Here is a 22,564-nt window from a genome sequence, read left to right as displayed (position 1 = left end):
GAGGTTTTCCTATCCTGTGCCCTGCTCTGCACGCACACTGAGCTGACTGCTTTTCTGGGACTCAGGTTCCTGACAGACACCAGAGGGCTGGGGCAGACCGAGCTCCCGCCCGCCGACGGGTCTGATTGGTCCTGGCTACAATTGGTCCGCCCTCCTCTTGCCAAGACTGTATCCTATTGGTCTCTTCGTCTGTCGATCATCCAGCTGATCCCGCCCTCTCCCCATGCACTTGTCCTTTGAAGAAAACAGCGCCCAGTGGCGCCTGTAACTCCAGCAGGAAACACAGGCGCAATTTACCCGCAACTAGAATGTCACTCCTGTGTGTTAAAGGTAAATGAGCTTCAATTTAACCATTGATTCATGTCCTCCTGAAGTGAGGTTTAATTTTATTTTGGAGGGACATGTGTTTTCAATCCATGTCAATCCATTTATTTATTTTATCAGTTAAGTAAAAGGAAGCAGAGAGGTAAAGAACCGAGGCAAGCTGTTGATTGGGGTAACTTAGCGAGATTTCTCTGTGGGAGTTGTTGAAACTTGTTGCATGAGAATTTTTTAAAAAATTAAACAGCAGCCCGAAGTGGGTTTTTGTCTTAATGTGAGAAATCATTTTTTATTTCGAAGTCATGAGCTGAGTTTTGCATGATCAGCTGTGCTCTTGTGCCTGGTGCTGTCTGTGCCTCAGTCACTTTGTTTACCTCCTCCCGCAGACTGGCCTGGGACTGGGTGTGTTTTTCTTCAATTATTTAAAGGTTACTTTGGGATTTCGGGCGTGGAACGAGTATTCCACCCGAACTGATTGTTCGCTGTATCTCTGTGTGTTCAGAATGGTTCAGTGACAGTAGTGTGCTTAACCTGATGTCTCACAAGGTATCATCCCATCCCTCAGATGAATTAAGTACTATATAAGGAATTTTAGTTGCTCGCAAGATTAAGCCCAGCTTCCGCTGAAGACTGTGAGCATTCACCTCCAATTGGGTGTTAGATTGATGCTATTGCAATGGATTGGTGGCAGTCACTCTGCCCAAGACATTCCAGATGGTTTAGTCACATCAAAGTTGGTGTATTACTGGGTATTTTGATCATTATAATATGCTGGCAGGGCTAGTATCTGTCATTGTTCTACATGTGAATTTCCTTCTATTGACTGGCTGTCTGCCAGCCCTTCTATTCCACTTTTCCATGTACATTGATCAAACATTCCCTCAAATGAAGTGAGGCAATTTGCCTCAACTACACTTTATGGTGATGAGTTCCATATATTTACCATTACTCGGGCCAAGAAGTTCCTCTTTGGATTTTTTGGTGACTAACTTATTTATGGCCCCTAGTTTAGTTTTGGCATCTGCCCACAAAGTGATAACATCAGCTCTATGTCTATCCCATCCAATTCCTTTATCATTTTAATTGCCTCTATGAGACATCAGAATGCTGCGCAAAGTACGTCTAGTACCAGCTTAGCAAGAATCCCCTGCTCTTCAATTCAGCCTCCCTAGAACTGAACACCTATGTTTTGTTTGCTTCATTTTATGACTGTGCTGACATGCATTGCAACTTTTTCAAGACTGCTGGACGTGTGTGGCTTAATCAGTTTGCTAACCTATTCAATTTAGGCACATTTTAGAAGCACTATGTGATAATATTTTTCTTCATACTTTTCATTCTATGCAATAAAATTCTATTTCCAATTCCACACTATTCTATAAATTTGTATCTTGTATTTGTTGCGGTCGTCTTCAATATTAACTGTGTCTTCACCTTATTACTATTCGCAAGTGCTGATGTTTTACATATGATTAAATCCTTTATGTAACAATGGTGACCATTCCTGTGGAGCTCCAGTTCCTATGTTTGTTGGTCACAGTGACTATCCTTAACTCCTATTGTGGGGTTATTGTAAATTTCAATAAGTTTTCTTTCAAATCAACCTGTTCAGACCAGTCATGATACAACTCCATAGTCATTACATCCAGAAGTGGAACTTGAATCTGGAACTTCTGCCCTAGAGCTAGAGATAAAATTGTTCTGCCACAAGGCCCTTTTCAAAATTATTGACGTGTATTATGCTATTGGTATATTATGAAGTGAACAAAGGGATAGATACTGTGCATTGGCAATAAATAACAAGTCTAAATAATGATCAGGAATCTGTGCAGGTTTGGTGGGCTGAAGAGTCCTGTTTCTGAGCTATATTGTATTATTACATGAAGATGGTTAGCCCTAACTGAGGGTTCAATTGCACCCCTCTAAAAAGGAACAGACTGAAACTGTAGAAATTGGGTGAGGAGACTCTTGTTTTATAATGTCCAGGCCTCACTTTGTTTTCTGGGATATAACATTGGTTGACGCAAGGTGAAGGTGAAAAACAGAAGATTGGGAATGGTACTATCCATCATCCCTTCAGTTAGACAGCTCAGCATGATGGGCTAAATGGCTTCCTTCTTTGCTGTAACCATATTGTGATCCAAAAATTACTTCAGTCAGAAACTAAAATGCCAGTGGCTTGATAAAGAATGACAGAAGCAAATTAAATTGGTGAGGTTTGATTATCTTTTGATATCCTTAGAGTTACAACTATTTTATCAGTAGAAGAATGAAGTGGATTTATTGACATGGATTCTGTTCCTTCAAAGAGGAAACAATTTATAGCCTTAATTTTGCCACTTCATATAAGAAATATTTTGCAAGTTGGATGCTATCAGTTGATGTATTGATGAAGTTTTGGATCATCTGTTGTGATTGTAAGATGAGATTTACAAAAAGGATGTTCAGCTTAATGCTTATGAAGCATGGTCACAATTTGTTAGATTTTGGAAAACGTATGTTCATTCCATAAATTAATATGTCAAGAGCATTAAAAATTGTAGGAAATATAGCTAAAACTCAATTTGGGGATTTCTATATTAGTACTTTTGTTTAACTGACTCAATTGTGCTCAGGTATCTAATATAGAGAGGCTTCTGACTGTAATTAGTGTTTGATTTGAACCTTATTGGATCAAATGATTCCTGCCTTTTATGGAAAAAAATATCCTAATAAAATTAAGTTCCTTCATGGACCAAGTGAAACATTCTAAAGCATTCATGTCTCCCTAACAGGTTTTGAAATAGTCCTGAATGTAATGAGGGTGAACCATCATTCCTAGGTCTGGCTTTTTCAACAGAGACAAAATTGTAACCACAATAAGAGATTAACAAATCTCAGGAATGTCCAAAGAGACATTAATAGGTGCCTTGAGTGTAGCACAAAGTATCATTATAATGAGATGAACTAGCTGGCATGTAGAGACAGAAATGCCATATTATGAAGAGAATTCCATGACGGAGGATGAAAATAATGATACATCTGAGCAAGTTGAACGGTCACAAGGAATCTTAGTTCTGTGAAGAGTGTTGGTTCTGGACTCTTTTTGTGCAGTAATAGACAGTGCTTGCACTTTATGGGACAAATTAGTTAAAATGCTCAAATACAAACGATGAATTGTGGACACTGGAAATCTGCAAGAAAACAACGTATAAGAGAAATCCAGCCAGTTTGGCAGTATCTGAAGTGAGAAAAAACAGATGATGCCAGACCTGCTGAGTTTCTCTAGTACTTTCTGTTTTAGTTAAAATGCTTCTTTGATTCACTAAGCATTGAGGATAGATACAAGGTTACGGAATATAAATGTACCACTTGAAGCTCAGTGGTGGCACCACTTTGAGACCACCAAAGAGGTGTGTAATTCCATGTTAAGCAGCTTGAGAAAGCCATGTCATAAACACTGATGTGGGCTCCAGTGAGCTATTTATGCTGTTGAATGAACCTTTGGAAAAGGTACAAGTGAAACAATATGGAACGTGTTAAGTCATGTTTTGGAGAAGCAGTTGATTTGCAGTTTGTAGTCAAGATATAGTATTCACTCCTTAAAGCTGATGTTTCTAATCACTCCTCTTAGAAAGTATAAGATGATGTAAAATAAGAGTCAAGATGGTTTAAAAAATGCAAATTGTCTTAAGGCTATATGGGCATTTTGCTTGCCCTACTATGAGTTAATTTCAGACTCATCATGGTCATGAATTCCACTGAAAATCCTTTCTGAATTGCATTTTTTTTCAAAGGAATCATGCAGTGAAATAATGCATAATATTTTAGTTAATTAACCACATTAAAATTTGATAACTGTTGTCCATAGGCATAATATGCAAAAAAAACTTCAACTAACGATTCATTAGTTTATAAGCACAATTCCAAATAGTTTTCTGTTTGTACAGAACAGTCAGAGATGCTGCAAGCTTACCGCAATTATTATTTGCATTTTTCTCTGCATATGTAAATGTTTTGCCTGCAAGGAGGCAAGCTTTCGTCAGGGCCAAGGTCTCAAAAAATTCGGAGAACACATTCAACCCTCTGAGACAGATTAAATACGAAGAAAGAGAGAATCATAGAAAACGGAAAGCTCTTAGTAAGCTAATAGGTGAAGTGAGTAAGATCAAACTTATTCAGCATAGAAATTGAGCTATTAAAGATCATTCTTTGTGAATAATTGGATCTTAAACTCTGTGCAACTGATAGGTAACTATAATCCAAGTTGTTACAATTTGTGATATATGTCCTGAGGAGCAGAATATGGTGAATCAAAAGTGAGATGTGGTAATGTGAGTGATCATAAAGTGTCCTATAGAGCTTTCATATCTTCAGGTCAGTCGCCCAGTGAGCTTGCTTGGGTATGCATGATAGCAGGGATCAAATGAAAGGATGAGTGCAACAATTGTAGACATGCAACAGTGGCAAGTTTCAATACTAATTGAATGTTCAGTACTGACAGAATTGAATGGAAGACTGTAGAGCTTGAAATGTGTGAGTAATGATCGGGAGTATGTAATTAACTCCTGCATCAGATGTTAATCAGACATCTGAGAAATAGCTCCCACTGGTTCAACAAGGAATAGTCACAGCAGTAGTCTGGGCAGACCTGAAAATGAAAGTGGAGGTCAAAGCATCTGAGTAAATTTGAGGTTAAAGTAAAAATCAAAGCAAGGTCTCATCATAGATTTAGAAATTAGTGTTGCCATGAATGAGGTATTTTATTTAGCTCTCAATGAATGGGGATAAATACTGAGAAAGTCATAACTTAGATTATTGGATAGAGTTTGCAATTTAATTTGAGATTTCAGATAAGGGTTAATTAGCATTATCATATTGTTAGATTGATACTGAAATGTCTTTGCAGATATGACTTACCGGGTGATAGTGAGACTTGTTGGGCGTTTGAAAGAGTGACTAAGTAATTCTTCTGCAGCTGGAAAAATGATATTAAAAATCCTTTTTGCTCTTTTGGTTACATGCTCATGTGAACGTATGTTATGCTAAAACTATTTTCTAGCGATGGGAGGGTAATAATATTTCAGCGAGTATTGGTTCTGGAGCTGTTCACAAAGGCAGCAGGTGCAATGGTAGACGGTGAAAAGTAAACAAACACGTCTATGGCCTGCGTTTTCTTCCAGACATTGGTATTTTATACTGAGGTCCACTTTTGCTAAACATACATTGTTCAATTAAAAGCAGATCCCACATCCTTTCATTTGTAACATTAGAGGAAAATCAAAGGCACCTTTGATGCAGATTTCCTGAGCAGGGAATGGTACTGCAGAATTTGGAAAATGTATTATAAGGGTAGAATTTACAATGGGAATCAAACTTATGGGGCTTTCAAATATATTGGTTTAGACATTAAGCAAAGCAGGGCTGTAATAACCTTAAATCAGCCATCCTGTTTTGAGAATGTTCCCATCACAGTTTTACTGGGTCAACGTCAAAAGATGAAATTAAATTGAAAGGAAAGACAGAGCAATTATGAAGTTTGATTGGTCAGTTTGAACTGATTGTGTACTCTAGACCAGATTAAATGCTAGGTTTGGTAAGTTAGAATTGAATGACGGTAAAGTTTAAGAATACATATCAAGGGCGAATACAACATGAAAATGAGTAAATATGGAGAAATATGTACTTGCGTTCTCATCCATAGGTGTTCCATAGAAGATGAAGCTAGTCATTTGCAAGTGTCACACACTCTAATATTCCTAATGTGTAGTCTCAGGCAAATGGTTTCATAACTCATCTGCTGGCTTAAAATAGGAAAATGTTTCCTTTTGGAAGGCAAATAAGAAGGGTTTGTTAAATGTACTTTACTGCCAAAACACTGGCGCTCTCTTTATATCAAAAAGTGTTCATTGTGAGATGATGAATATATTTTCTATCAAATATTGTGAGTGAGAAACAGACACCAATTGACCATGCTGGCTTGAAACAAATACTGGGGAATAAGGATGTATCTCTAATTAAATGGGTGGCTGTAAGTCATCAACTAGCCTGTTGGGTTATAAGAAGGAAACGGCTTTGCAAAAAAATCATTACCAGTCATAATGTTTCAGGCACCTCGTAGTGTCACCTGTTGTAGCAGAGTCATACAGCATGAAAACAAAGGCTTCAGTCCTACTGATTCATGCTGACCTGTCACAAAGCTAGTCCCTTCTTTTCAGAAGCTGTACCTCAGCTCAAGGAGATTCTGTCCTTGATTTTTCTCAGAGGGGCAATATACCGGGCGGGCTCTGATCAGTCTGGTTTGGTACAGAGATGAAAAGGATTTTGAGAGACCTTTTGTTTTTATGTAAACAGATGAGACTTCAGGCCAAAGTGGTCATGTTTTAAAAGTGACCTGTACAATGATAGGGGAGTGGTCAGCTCTTTAGCTGAGCTGAGCAGTTTAGTTCAGTCTTGAACTGGGAGGTTCAACAGTGAGCTGTGTGGAAACTCTCTCTTTTCTGCCCTTCAACTTCAACCTGTAAGCATGTGTTCCATTTATACTGGTTTTTAAAGGGAGTTTGCTTATTGGGACTGTTGTGTATATTTGGAACAGCCTAATTAAGTCTAGTTTGGATAGACTGAGTTCTGTAGGGGTTCTTTATTTCTGTTCTTTGGGTTTCATTGTGTAATTTTGTGAATAAAGTTTTGTCTGTTTTAAAATCTGGTAGTCAACCCAGCTTGGGGCGGCACAGTGGCTCAGCAGTTAGCACTGCTGCTTCACAGCGCCAGGGACCCGGGTTTGATTCCAGCCTCAGGTCTCTGTGTGTGGAGTTTGCACATTCACCTCATCTCTGTGTGGGTGGCTTCCGGGTGTTACAGTTTCCTCCCACAGTCCAAAGATGTGCAGGTTAGGTGAATTGGTCGTGAGTTAGGTGCATTAGTCAGGGGTAAAATATGGGGAGTGGGTTGCTCTTCTGAGGCTCGGTGTGGACTTGCTGAGCCGAAGGGCTTGTTTCCACACTGTAGGGAATCTAATCTAATTTAACTTACTCCGAGTAAGATTCACTCTACACTTACCAAAACAAATCATATAGTTATGGTCTGGGGCTGCCTGTTTAAGAATGTTTTGAGTGGTCTGGCCTAGTCCATAAAATACCAAACATCCCAATCTGACATCGTCCCATTAGTCAGCATTGGCTTATACCCCTCTAAACCCTTCCTATTCATGGACCTATCCAGGTACCTTTTAAATGTTGTAATTGTACCTACCTCCGCCACTTACTCTGGCAGTTCATTTGATACATGCACCACCCTCTGTGTGAAAAGGTTGCTTCTTGTGTCCCTTTTAAAATTTTCCATCTCATCTTAAACCTATGCCCTCAAGTTTTGGATTCTCCTAATCTGGGGAAAAGATCTTGGTACTCACCCTATCCAAGCCCCTCATAATTTTATGAACCGCTATTATGCCACACCTCTACCTCCGACACTCCAGGGGAAATAGTTGCAGTCTATTCAGCTTCTTCCTATAACTCCAACCGTGTAGTTTTGGTAATATCCTTGTAAATATTTTCTGCACCGTCTCAAGTTTCACAACATCCTTCCTATAGAAGTGCGACCAGAATTGTACACGATATTCTAAAAATGGCCTCACCAATGTAGTGTATAGCTGCAACATGACATCCCAACTGCTCTACTGACCAATAAGGCAAGTGTATCAAATGCCGCCTTCACCACTCTGTCAAATCTGAGACTCCACTTTCAAGGAATTGTGCGCCTGCGTCTCTAGGTCTCCTTGTTGGGCAACACTTCCCAGGGCCTGGCCATTAAGTGCATAAATCCTGCCCTTGTTTACCTTACTAAAACGCAACACCTCACATTTATCTAAATTAAGTTTCATCTGCCATTCCTCAACCTGATGGCCTATCTGACTTCTTGCACTCTGTGATAATGTTGTTCACTGTCCACTACACCATCTATTTTGGTGTCATCTGCCAATGTACTAACCATGTCTCCTGTATTCTCATCCAAATAATTCTGTAACTTGTTCTGAAATTTAGTGTGAATGTATAACTCTGATTTTTAATGAAGCATATCTATTATAAGTTTTACATTAATAGTCTTTGGTAGTAAGAACTTGAATATTTCTGTAGAAAAGAACACAGGGCTCTTTTGCATGCAGACGGGAAGAACATATACATGCACTGTACCTACTTCACCTCGACAAATAGGTGACAGTCATTTGCTGGTTTATTTCTTGGGCAGTGCCTTGATCAATCAGAATATTTTGCCTAGTTTAAATTGTAACAAATTTTGGCATTTAACTGTCAGAAGTCATTAACTAGTGTATTCTCAATGGCAACATCTATACCAATCAGAGTCCACTTATCAACCAATCAGCATCCACCTCTCACATGGTATAAATTTGGTTTTCTCCTTAAATTGACATTGTTGTGAGTTGTAAGACAAAAACAAACTTCTGTAACAAGTATTTTTTCAGTACTTGTATCTTAATTGTATTCAGATGGCAAGCATCAACTATATATTCATTTGCTTCGTTATAAAAAGGAATAGCTAATCTTTGATCTGCTGAAGGGAAGTGAGGTGTCAGTAAAGAATGGAAACTGATGTATGACATATTTTCAGATAGCCCATCACCAGCATGGTGTTTTTTTACTTTGATTATTTTATGCCACAATCTTCCTTTCCCTATACTGAACCTGTGGTCTGTGTTAATTGGTAAATCTCAACAGAAATGTAATTCAGGTGGCATCATAATGTAGTTTATTGCATAATTGCAGTCGAGACAGTAACCTCCCTTGTCAGGGTTAATTACTAAGGGTGCGCTTTGCTGTACAGTAGAACCTAACTGTCTCCATCTACAGACGGTGTGTACATCATCAGACTGGGTGGAGGTCAATGTGACATTAATTACTTCAGAACTATTACATTAGATAACATTATACAGTTCATGCCATTGCAATCATTGCTTTTTTTAGAACAATGCACATAGTGCAGGTAGTCACTTGTTCTACTATAGATATCATCTAATTAACTTGTTATGACACACCTGTGGAGCAGGTGGAACTTAAACCAGGACCTCCATAGCTCAGAACATTACTGCACATGCTCCTGTCACGTATCCCAGTATATTATTGGTTGATTGGATGTTCTGCGAGATGTGAACCAAAAATTGTGTGGTTTAAATGCGACTGGTTTAAAAACAAGTTATTGCTTTTCAGTGACTTCCTATACCATTTGAATTGGTATGTTTTATACTGTGGCCTGCTGAACAGCGACAACAATAAGACAATGTGCAGCAATGTGCTTCACTTCAATGTTAATGCCATTAACTTCTGTTGTTTTTGTGAAAATAACGCAGGGTTGTTCACCTGTGGGGAATGTACAAAGGCTTTGGTCCTAAAGCTACTTTACTCATGGTGTTTGTCTACAGTTCTTGTTTGGGTTATTTTGCTTTTTTTAAAAAAAAATTGATGAATGTGTGAATGTTTTGTACATAGAACTTACCATGTCATTTCAGGGTCATCCATATCTTACAGAATGGGTTTAATCTTAAATAAGAGTTGTCAAAGAACTTCTGCGCTGGTAGAGTTAAAAGAAAATCTGTGATTAAGGAAGTGGCCTGTATTATTTATACAGAAAGTTTTTTTGGTTTGTTCTACTCTAAAGCATTTTTGACATGAAGTAACACATTTTCATGATATTCGTGTGGTTCATGTAGTACTGTAAATACTTGCATTGAGCTTTTACATAGCAACCCAGAGCCAGAGTAGGCCATTTGCCCCCTCAAGCTTGCTTTTCCACTTGAATGTTTATGGCTGGTCCTCAGTCCAATGCCATTTTCCTGCTTTCTTGCCATATCCTTTGATGTCTATTAAACCTTAAAATAATGTCTTCCTTGAATATATTCGGTGCTTTGGCTTCAGTAGCATTCTGGGGTAGAACATTCCACAGGTTCACTACCCTTTGAGTGAAGAAATTGTTGTAAGTAGTTATGTAGTGTTGTGCACAGAGGATTTTAAATAGTTCTTTGATTAAATCTGAGGGTTAACTGTCTATTTAATAGCTTGGAGCGTGATACTGATATTTTTCATTACTTCAGGTGGGTTGCATGTTTTGCAAGTTAATGCAGGAAGTTTTTGCCTTGTGACATGCAAGTCACAGATCACGTGGTAACTCTATGGATTCTGTAAAAGATAAGTTTATTTTCTGGAAGTGTCACTGATGATTCATTACGCATACTTTCTCAATGCCAATTAGGAATTAGCAAATTGCCATTCTGAACCACCACAGGTGTACATTCCTCTGTCAGTGATATATTGTCAGCCATTTCAGAGAGCAGTTATTTGAGAATCAGCCATATTGCTGTTGGTTGGAAATCATATATACATAGATCAGACCCAAAGGTCTTAATTGGAAATGGACTTTGTGGCCTGAGGGATATTACTGAAACACTTTTTTTCAAAACATGCAACCCACCTGAAGTAATGAAAAATATCAGTATCACGCTCCAAGCTATTAAATAGACAGTTAACCCTCAGATTTAATCAAAGAACTATTTAAAATCCTCTGTGCACAACACTACATAACTACTTACAACAATTTCTTCACTCAAAGGGTAGTGAACCTGTGGAATGTTCTACCCCAGAATGCTACTGAAGCCAAAGCACCGAATATATTCAAGGAAGAAATTATTTTAAGATTTAATAGACATCAAAGGATATGGCAAGAAAGCAGGAAAATGGCATTGGACTGAGGACCAGCCATAAACATTCAAGTGCTTTTTTTCAGCAGTCTTGTATTTTCATGATCATTAATGATACTAGCAGTTTATTCCAGAATAAACAGTTGATTTAAACTATTCATTTAATTCCCACTCCCCAACTGTCATGGTGGGATTAGAAGTTTTGCTTCTGTAACTTTCCGACAGGTTGCTGGCTTGCTGATCTGATAGCATTCCTGGGATGCCAGCATGCTAATCTAGTCCTATTTGACAGCACTTGGTCCATATCTCTTTGAACCCTTCCTATTCATATACCCATTCAAATGTCTTTTAAATGTTGTAATTGTACCAGCCTCCACCACTTCTTCTGGCAACTCATTCCATACATGCATCATCCTCTGCGTGAAAAGGTTGTCCCTTTTAAATTTTTCCACTCTCACCTGAAATCGATGTCCTCTAATTCTGGTCTCCCCCACCCCAGTGAAAAGATCATGTGCATTTATCCTATCCATGCCCCTCATGATTTTATAAACCTTTATAAGGTCACCCCTCAGCCTCTGACACTTCAGGGACTGTTGGCATGGTGACCAGCATGCTCCCTAGCAACATCCTTGTAAATCCTTTCTGAACCCTTTCAAATTTCACAACATCCTTCTGATAGGAGGGAGACCAGAATGGCATGCAATATTCCAAAAGTGGCCTAACCAATGTTCTATACAGCTGCAACATGACCTCCCAATCCCTATACTCAATGCACTGACCAATAAAGGAAAACATACCAAATGCCTTCACCATATTTGTTCTTTTTTTGTTACTGGTTTTCCATCTGGGTACTGTGCAGAGTGAGCCTGGGGAATGCCCATGAAGAGGAAATAAATAAAACAAAAATGTCTGCTAAGAACATGACCAGCAAATTCTGATGAATCTGTAAGTGCAACCAAATATGTATGTAATGAGAACTGTGATTATGTATGGAATGAGGAATAGCGGAAGTACTGCTAATTCTAAATGTCCTTTTTCATGAGAAGATTAAACAAAATCAATTAAACAACATATCATGCAAACCATGCATGAGTTTAATGATAGAAGCCTGAGGGCAGTTGATGGTATTTTGAACTCATTTTTTTTCCTATTAAGTTTAAATTTTGAAAAGTTCAAAGAAATTTTGTAAATTTAGTTTACTTCTAACTCACTGCGAGAATGGAGTCAAATTTTAAAATGAGTTATTTCCCTTTTATCTGGATTCAGATTTTAGAATATTTGTAGCTGCAAAATTGAAGAGTTCTTGAATACCATTCATGTTGTTACCAGGAAATACCTATTCTGGTATCTACAGTTTGATGCAGCATTTGATAAATTTATTTCTTATTGAGTGCCTATGAGCTTCCAGCTGATCTTTATCAGTGCCCAGAATATGATCTGATTACTGTATTAAGTTAAGCTTTGAGGAAAGATACAATGCTAAAATAAAATTCTGTATATGATTTAATGTATTATTTTCAAGAGTGTGATTAGGTGTACAAATCAAAACAGTTATCCCTTCTCCAGTAGTCCTAACATGTTTCCAATGTTGTTGTGCTAAATGAAAGCAAGCTGAATGGAAATCATTATCTTATAAGAAAATGTAGTCAGGGTGGTTTATATTCCTGATCAATAACTTTCACATTAAAAATCAATTGGCCACCTTGAGCTTACCAGCCCAATAATTCTGCTAAACACATTTAGTATTTTTATTTACCATAAAAACTCTTAATAACTTGCAAACTCTTTCACCTTGCCGACACACTGATCCCCTTGGAACTGTCCTGACTTAACAGCTTTCCTCTCCAGCTTCCTCTCACTAGCGAGAGGGAAAACGTCATGTTGTTGATAGTGGTCTAACAGTCAATTGCTGATCCGGTATTGACTAACTCTGTAGGTAAACTTATTTAAAACATTAAGTCAGTAAGCCAATTGATGTCTATGTGTGCACCTTACAGACCTGTAGCAGATTAACTGTCAGGCAGAATCACAACATTGTGTACACGCTGCACATGTGGTTCTTGCAGGTGAACACTGTTAAAGTTGCTTGTAGTTCATCCTCCACTTGCTTCCTTCACCTTCTAACTCATCATTCCTCTTTTTAACTGGGCAGAGGTATCGCCTGAAGACTTATTCATCCCAGAGGTGCTGTTCTCAAGTTTGGATTTATCCTGAGCTATCCTTTTTGTCTTGAATTTTTATTTTTCCCTCCAGAGTAGACAGCTAATATTTTAGTGTCAAGAGTGTGTTGCTGGAAAAGCACAGCAGGTCAGGCAGCCTCTGAGGGGCAGGAAAATTGACATTTCGGGCCAGAGCCCTACGTCAGGGAACACTAATAAAATTCCTGATGAAGGGCTCTGACCGGAAACGTGGATTCTCCTGCTCCTTGGATGCTGCCCGACCTGTTGTGCTTTTCCAGCAACACACTTTCGACTCTAATCTCCAGCATCTGCAGACTTCCCTTTCTCCTAGCTAATATTTTAGCATCTCAAATTCTGAAGGAAGCGATGTTTCATTCTTCTTCTCTATTTAGGTTTGCAAGTTCTTCTTTGAACATACCACTCTAGTTTCTGTTGTGTTTCTGAAGCTTGACTGAGTCTGTAGTGAGGTCTTGTATGCTGGTCCAACTGCAGCATCTGGTTGAACAGTGCTCGCAATGTAGAAGCTCTATGAAGTCTGGGCAGATTGCTTGTACTTGCAGTGTGGCACTGTTGATCCTATGTATGGAACTGATGATTTGTTGTATGCTGTGAGTTGACATTCAAAGGTTCCATCATGGTCTTCTAAGTCTGTGGGGTACTTTTTACAATTCACACAGTATATTAACAGTTGCCACTGTGCCAATCTTAGCCAACAATGAATGGTCACCAGTTTTCTGAGAACATCTAAACATAAATTGAAGCAGGAGTAGACCATTCAGCCCCTTGAACCTGTTCTGCCAATCAGTAAGATGAAGGATAATGTCTTTTCATTTTGAAATTTTGTTTTCCTATAATGTTTGATTACCTCACCTAACAAGATTCTACCTATCCCTGCCTTAAGTATTCAATGATCCTGCCTCCACTGTTTTTTGAGATGGAGATTTCCAAAGTCTCTCAATCCTCTGAGAGAGGGAAAACAAATTTTTATTTCATCTCTGTCCAGATCTGGCAAGCCCTTATGCCAAAATTTGCATACCATCTCCATCTCCATCGAAGATTTGGACTAATCCACAGGAAGAAACATCCCTTTCAGTTCCACCTTGTCACAATCATGCAGAATCTGAAACAAAAACTGAAAGTTCTAGTCTGGCAGCATCTGTGGACAGAAAGTAGAGTTAATATTTCAGGTCCAGTGACCCTTCTTCAGAACTTCTGGAAATTTGAGGAAAGTACAGTGCATTGACAGACTCCTCATTCTCTGGACTCAAAAAATGGATGACCATGATTTTCCTTCGATTAAATCATGTTGACTGTTCCCAATTACTTTGTTTTTAAATATGTACCAATAGTTTCTTTAATGATTAATTTCACATGACAAACTCTCATCTTGAGTTGCTCCTTTTTACACCTCCATCCCAATTAAACCTTTCCTGAATTGAATGAATTTTGGAAAATTAGCTCAAAGACATCTACAACCTTATTAACTGCTCCTTCCAAGATTCTACAAGACATTTATCTGGGCCCAGAGACTTTTCAGCCCACAGTTCCTGTTTGCTTAGTACCCCTTTCCCTTGTGTTTGTAATTTCACTCTGCTCCTCTCTCCCTTCCAGCTCCCTCTTTGTATATGCAATTACAGGACTTTGGAAATATCCTTTATAGTGAAGACAGAAGAAAAATAGTTTTTTTTAATTTCATCATCATTTTCCTCATTACTGCAATGAACCCTCCTTTCTCACTCTGTAGAGGACCAACACTCACTTTACTTTTGTTTTTCTTTCCTTTTACTACCTCTAGCGTCTAGTGTACTTAGCGTCCTCATGTACTCTAATTTCTTCATGATTTGGAGGTGCCAGTGTTGGATTGGAGTGGACAAATTTAAAAATCACACACAATACTAGGTTGCAGTCCAACAGGTTTATTTGGAAGCAGTAGCGTTCGGAGCACTGCTCCTTCATTGGGTGGTTGTGGAGTACATTCTAATTTCTTCCTCCTTTCAGTCATTCTCTGGAGTTCTTTCTATTCTGACCAATACGTTTTGACTCACCTTTGTGCAGTTATATTTGCTTTCTCCCTAACTCTGATGTTTACCTGAAATACTTTAGTTTATTGCAAATAGTGAGTCCTTCATTTAAAATATGTAGTTGAAATATATATTTTTCTGAGTATTCTGAAATTTCTTTTTAAATGTCTAATTGCAAGTCTGAATTAATCTGGTCACTTACCTTTCTCCTGAGGTAAACTTGTCCTTGATGGAGATTTGTCTACTTATCAGCAAGTTGTGCTTTCACTAATCTCCAATGCTGTAATGGACAAAGTTTAAAAATCACACAACACCAGGTTATAGTCCAAAAGGATCATTTGTAAGCACTAGCTTTCAGAGCGCTGCTTCTTCATCAGCTCACTAGTGGGGCAGGATCGTAAGACACTTTTTACAGCAAAAGATCATAGTATCATGCAACTGAAATGATATATTGAACACATTTAAATTGCTGTTAAGTCTTTCATCTTTAAGAATTGGTTGCAGGTATCAATTCATTAATATGTAAATCCCAGAACTTTTCAAGTCTCATTCGTGAGATAACTTAGGATTTTATAAAAAAATCAGTTGGCATCTCGGCTCAGACAATGCATTAAAGGTGTGAGGTTAGAGTCTGTCTGTATTCAAATCTTGAGTCAGACTGATTCTATTTCCTAAACAGGAATTTATAAAATCCATTTATAAAATGTCACATGGATTGACTGCCTGCAGATTGTGCACTTTTTGAACAAAATAGAATGTATCTGTAAATACAATTCTGCGAATGCAAATTCACTCAGTAGTCTTATCTGTGCATGTGAGGGGGAGGGGTTAAGAGAGATAGAGAGAGAAAGTGAGTGTGCGTGCCTTGGGAGAGTGTGTACATGAGTCTGATGGAGTATAATCCTGTGAGAGGGTGTGTGTGTGTGTGTGTGTGTGTGTGTGTGTGTGTGTGTGTGTGTGTGTGTGTGTGTGTGTGTGTGTGATACAGCATGTGTATGAGAGGGTCAATGTGAGTGTGTGAGCATGGAAGAATGTGTGTGTGTGTATATGTGAGAGTGTATAGTGCAGTGGGGTCACCTGTAGTGTGACATGAATCCAGGGTCCCAGTTGAGGTCAGGCTCATGGGTACCAAACTTGGCTATCAACCTCTGCTCAGCCACTCTGCGTTGTGCGTATCCCAAAGTCCGCCTGAAGTTCTTCAGATCACGTTTGACCAATTGTGGTATGAAGGAGCCCAGCAAAATGGGCCAATGGGTATCAGGGGAACCTGTCCACTAGTTGGAGTCATACTGGCACATAGGAAAATGATTGTGGTTATTGCAGGTCAGTCATCTCCGCTCCAGGATATCTCTGCAGGATAGTGTCCTAGGCCCAGCCATCTTCAACTGCTTCGTCATTGATCTTCCCTCCATCAGAAGGTCAGGAGTGGGGATGTTCGCTGATAGTTTCACAATGTTCAGCACCATTTGCAAAACCTTTAGTACCGAAGTAGTCAGTGTTCAAATGCAACAAGATCTGGACAAAATCCAGGCTTGGGCTACCAGATGGCAAATAAGATTTGTGCCACACAAATGCCAGGCAATAACCATCTCCAATAAGGGATGGTCTAATCACCCATCCCTCCCCCCCCCCCATATGATATTCAATGGTGTTACCATCACTGGATTCCCCCATTACCAACATCTTTGGGGTTAATTTTGATCACAAACTCAACTAGACTTCCCACATAAACGCAATAGCTCCAAGAGCAGGTCAGAGATTAGGAATACTGTGGCGAGTAACTCAACTGTCTGATTCCCAAAAACTTGTCCACTATTTAAGAGACACTGGTCAGGAATGTGATGGAATATTCCCCACTAGCCTGCATGGATACAGCTCCAATGATACTATCCAGGATGAAGCAGTCCACTTAACTATCATCACATCCACAAACATCCCATCCCTCCATCACTGACACTCAGTACATACTGCTTGTACTAGCTGTAAGATGAATTGCAGAATTTTACCCAAAGATCCTAACGTGACACCCTCGAAACTCACAACCACTTCCGTCCTTCTGCAGCAGGTACATAGGAACACCACCAGCTGCAAGTTCCCCTCCAAGCTACTCCAACTTGGAAGAATATCGCCGTTCCTTCACTGTCACTGGATCACAATCCTGGAATTTCCTCCCTAAAGTCATTTAGCATTAACCCAAAGCACGTGTACTGCAAGGATTTAAGAAGGCAGCTTACTCAAGGTCAACAAGGGACAAGCAATAAATGCTGGCCCAGCCAGCAGCGCACACGTTCTACAACTGAATAAAAAAACATTTTTGTTGATCTGATAAACACAATAGTTTTATCAAGATGTATGCCAGGAAATGTGTTACGGAGTGGAATGAAGTATAACACGTCATACATATTTGCAATACCGACCTTTCTCACCTTCTTTGTAGTTACCTGATGCTGATGTCAGGAGATTGACATTCCAAGTCATGAGCACACTTCTCGAATTTTCCAGCAATTAATATAAGTCAGAGAAAACATGGGGTTTGCATCGGTTATTTCCCACTGTATACATTTCCAACAGATGAAGCACTTGCTTGGGAGTGCTCTCAGAAAATCATCTCTGAAGTATCCACTATAAATATACACTGTTTCATATTGCTGACACTCATCTCCATGATCATTTGCTCTCTGTCTCATGTACACTGATAATATCAACCGGAAAACAAAGCTTCCTAAATTATTACCATTGAAACCTGTCATTTTAGTTATCAGTTTTTATAATATTTTGAAACTTTTACATCGTTCTCACATATGTAATAAACAGGCTGAATATTCTGATAGTGAAGTGCTGCAGAAGAGAAACCGATCCCAGTATACTGAAGGAAATGCAGTGAAAATGTAGAAGAAAACTTTTGCACGCTCAAAATCGGTTGTATGTTCTCTCTTTCTCTGGCTGTCTTCCTCTTTCTCGCTCTCACTGCCTTTTTCTCTCTCTTTCTTTCACTCTTCCACTCTTTCTCTGTCCCTCCCTCCCTTTTATTTTCTTTCATACAGTCTTTCATCCTTTCTCTTCCTTTCACTTATTCTCTCTCTCCCTCTCTTGACCTCACCCTCCCTAAGTTCCTCGCTCTCTCTCTCTCTCTCTCTCTCTCTCTCATGTTCTCTTCCTCTTCACATTCTCCCTCACTCACTACTTTATCTCACTCTGGATTGAGTCAGCAATCACTGTAAAGTCTTTGTAAATTGCATTTTAGTGGAAAGTACTCGCATTATAATATCCCTACAGTGCATCTACGACTCCATTTTTGCTGTTTAAAATAACCTTTGACAAGGATTGGATGCTTTGTTATAATATCCAAAATTCTCTGTACCTCCAGAACCTGGAGTAACATGGCAGAGTGTGTACAAAATGTACTCATTGGCCTAAATTTCAGGCTTGGGGTATTTGTACCAAGAGCAGCATGAATATGCCTCCGAGAAACTGTTAGAGGTAACATTGAGCAGCCCTGTAAATGATGGTGAGAGGAGAATCTTAGCTAACTTTGTGATCCAAAGATCATCTTTTTGTGATATTTTTAATCAACCTGTTCAGAGATGCTATGTCATAATTGTGGGGCTTGAACCTGGGTGTCCTGTTTCAGAGTTAGGGATACTACTACTGGAGCACAAGAGGCCTTGTGAAGGATCAGCACACTTGCCTTCATTGCTCAGACCTGAGAATATAGGAGTTGGGTCAGTATGTTGAGGTTGTACAGACATTTAATGAGGCCTCTTCTGGAGTATATGCAGTTCTGGTCCCCCTGCCATTATTATTAAACTGGAGAGGGGTCCATTAAAGATTTACCAGGATGTTGCCAGGAATAGGGTTTGAGATTTAAAAATAGTCTGGATGGGCTGGGACATTTTTCACTGGAGCATTGGGGTTTGGGATAACCTTTATAGAGGTTTATAAAAACATGAAGGGCATATAAAGGTGAATGACAAGAGTCTTTTTGCCAGGGTGGGAGAGTTCAAAACTAGATGACATACTTTTAAGGTGAGAAGAGAGAGATTTTAAAAAGGACTTGAAAGAAAACATTTTAACATAGAGTGTTTGTGTGTGGAATGAACTGCCATAAGAAGTGATGGATGTGGGTGGAGTTGCAACATTAAAAAGACATTTTGGATATTTTTATGAATAGGAAAGGTTTGGAGGGATATGGGCTAAGTGCAGGCAGGTGGGACTAGCTTAGTCAGTGTAGATTGGTTGGACTGAAAAGTCATACATCACGGAAACAGACCCTATAAGTAGATGGAGCAGGATTGCATTTACCTGTGGCCAGGAGTTGAACAACAGAGGGAGCCAGAGAGGCAGCTTTCCAGCCAATTCAATTTCCTCCATATACATTGGCCTTGCAACAGCAAAGTCTACTGGCCCTCGTACAGCTGTGTCAACTTCACTAAAAACCATGGTTCTAGAGCTAGTCATGTTCCTATCTAAGTTGCTCTGGTATAGGTTCACCATCAGCTTCTATCTGATCGTGTTGAAAGTTATTCTAGTGGGCTGTGTTCAAACTGAATCGAGAGAATTGGTTAATGACCCAGCTTTCTTTCTTAAGCAAAGTGATGGAAAGGGTCATGAACATTGTTATCAAACCTAACCCAGTCTCTGCTTAGTCTCGGTTTCAGCGGGTCCATTTGGCTCTCAAACAATCACAGACCAAACGTGACCAGATAGTGACCTCCCGAGTTGGGGTGACAGAGTCTGCATTTCATACAAAGGTACCAATCGTTCAAGTGTGTCACCAAGAAGCACTCATAACTGAAGTCATTAGGGATTGGGGGAAATTTGCCATACCTAATGCAAAGGAATATGAGTCTTAAAAAACTATCGCATTCCCAACGCCCCTCCCCCAAGTCCCTCCTCCCTACCTTTTATTTTAGCCTGTTTGTCAAACCCTCCTCATTCCTGAAGAAGGGCTTATGCCCGAAATGTCGATTCTCCTGTTCCTTGGATGCTGCCTGACCTGCTGCGCTTTTCCAGCAACACATTTTTCAGCTCTGATCTCCAGCATCTACAGTCCTCGCTTTCTTCTTGGACTGATAAAAGGCAGTAACATCCATGGCAAGCACAATGTATGGCATTGACCATCTCAAACAAGACAGCTTTCCTTTGGCGTTCAGTAGCATCACCATTCCTGGATCATCCACTAGCCATGTCCTCAGGTCACTAGAATCTGGAAACTCAACTGGAATAACCACACAAAGTTCTTTATGATCACCTCAGAAGCTGGTCATTCTCTTGCTAAATCCTGAAAATGTCTGAGCTCTCACATATTCTGTAGTGTAGTAGCTGTGAAGGTGGTGATGTGGTGCTATTGTCATTGGATCAGTAATCCAGAATGCTGGCATGTGAGTTTGAATGATAGATTGTGAAGTTTGAGTTCAATAAAACAAAATCTGGAATTAAAAAGGTAGTCTAATGGTGATTGCACTGTCAATTGTTGTAAAAATCCAACAGGTTCTCTGGCCTTTAGAGAAGGAAATCAGCCATCCATACCTGGTGTGGGGTTGATATGTGATTCCAGATCCGACAAGTGGGTCACTCTTGACTGTAACTAGGGACAGCAATAAATACTGGCTTGGCAAATGATGATCGCATCTGGTGAATGAAGATTTAAAACAAAAGAGAAAAGCCTTATTTGCTTTTAAGGCCTTCACTGTGTTGGCAGGACAGGTATGGGTGCAACGACAGTCAAGAAGCTTGCCACCCTCCAGGAAAAAGAAATTTGCTTGCTTGGCAAGTCTAGATTTGGATTTTATTGTTACATGTACTCAAGTACAGGAGTACAATGAGAAGTGTATAATGTTGCCACACACAGTGCCATCTTAAATACAAGGGTACTTCGATACAAAAACACCGGGTAAAACGTAGTAAAGGAAACAAAGTTTAAAAAACGTATGCATAGCCTTCATAGAAAAAGAGAAAAGGTAATAGTTAACAATAAAGTCATTCTTAATATGAACTAAAAAAAGGAATAATTTGTGCACTCTTCTAGACATTGCCCCTTTAATACTTGTTTATTGTGGCAGCAATGAGTATAGTCCAAGTGATTTATATTGGAACATCTCTCTAAACTTCCATCAGTGGTCGCTCCAAAACTTATGTCCTTCCTCAGCTTACAGGGTAAGGGTAGATGGTGCATGGGAAAATCCATCGCCTTCAAACTTGCCTGTATATCAGACACCATCCTGACTTGGACCACAATGGTTTGAGAAAGCAGGTCAGTACTGCCTTCTCGAGGGCAATTAGAGATGGGCATATAATGCTGTCTGAGTCAGAGAAGGTCACATCCCCTGACAGTATTAAAAAACAATCACTATTCCTACATTGTTGCTGAGTCATTGTATAACTTTGCTACATGGCCTGTGTTGGTTCAGGAAGAACGTTCGCGTTTACCTTCTCTGATGACGAGGACATTCTTTCCTTTAAGCAGTATGGCTGTGCAGCAGTCGAGATTGTGCTGTGCATGAAACAATTAGAACCGCATACAAATGATGTTGCCTTGAAGTTGCATGTATGCAGGGCTGAGAACCGTCTTTAAAGAGACCACCTCGTGTCGCTAGTCAACCAAGCACAGCAATCGGACACTGAAGGGAACATTATTAGGGATGGAAGAACTAAATCTCAGTGTTGTCAGCAACACTCTGAAAATGAATGAAAAGCTCAAGGAAAAGATCTGTAAACCCATTCAAAATAAATTGCAAGCAAACCTGAATCGTCTGGGTGGTTAGTGTATTTTCATCTGATTCTCTGTTGGGATGGGTACTCCAAAGCCTTAGTTCTACCCTCAGTGGCAAGCAACAGTCTATTTCACCACATTGAGTGTCTGGGGAATGAAGAGTCTGTTTGCCTATTTATGCTAAGTCATGTGATGGTCTTGCAAATGCCTATACCACAAGTGCTGATGCATCAGTTTATTCATGGTGCTTCAACTCATGGTGCTTCAACCTGTTTGCATTCTGACTGGAGTGACTGGAAGAGCTTGATGTCTCCCTGAGAAACAAAACAGGATTCTCCTCTGACAATGTAACACTTGCTCAGTATTGTATGAAAGTAGACCATGGATTGGCGCTGCCTCGTGCTCCCACGAGGAGGTTGAACAGTTACATCGATGACTGTATCTGCGCTGCCTCGTGCTCCCACGAGGAGGTTGAACAGTTCACCAACTTTACTAATACCTTCCATCCCGACCTGAAATTCACCTGGACTGTCTCAGACTCCTCCCTCCCCTTCCTAGACCTTTCCATTTCTATCTCGGGTGACCGACTCAACACAGACATCTATTATAAACCGACTGACTCCCACAGCTACCTGGACTACACCTC

The 22,564-nt window shown here is 39.6% G+C and overlaps 1 protein-coding gene across 2 annotated transcripts in view; it reads left to right on the top strand.

The window, feature by feature from the left end:
* Window positions 1-252: 252 nt before the first annotated feature.
* The window catches only part of LOC132834396 (protein unc-13 homolog A-like), a 575,505-nt gene continuing 553,193 nt past the window's right edge, over window positions 253-22,564 (top strand). For both annotated transcript variants that reach the window (XM_060853271.1, XM_060853270.1), the window contains exon 1: window positions 253-330. In XM_060853271.1, the coding sequence (XP_060709254.1) occupies window positions 309-330 (22 nt within the window). In that variant the 5' untranslated portion in view covers window positions 253-308. The remainder of the gene's footprint in view (window positions 331-22,564) is intronic.

Source organism: Hemiscyllium ocellatum, chromosome 39 (genome assembly GCF_020745735.1).
Source record: "Hemiscyllium ocellatum isolate sHemOce1 chromosome 39, sHemOce1.pat.X.cur, whole genome shotgun sequence".
Taxonomy (NCBI): Eukaryota; Metazoa; Chordata; class Chondrichthyes; order Orectolobiformes; family Hemiscylliidae; genus Hemiscyllium; species Hemiscyllium ocellatum.
This window is presented reverse-complemented; position numbering and strand designations above follow the sequence as displayed.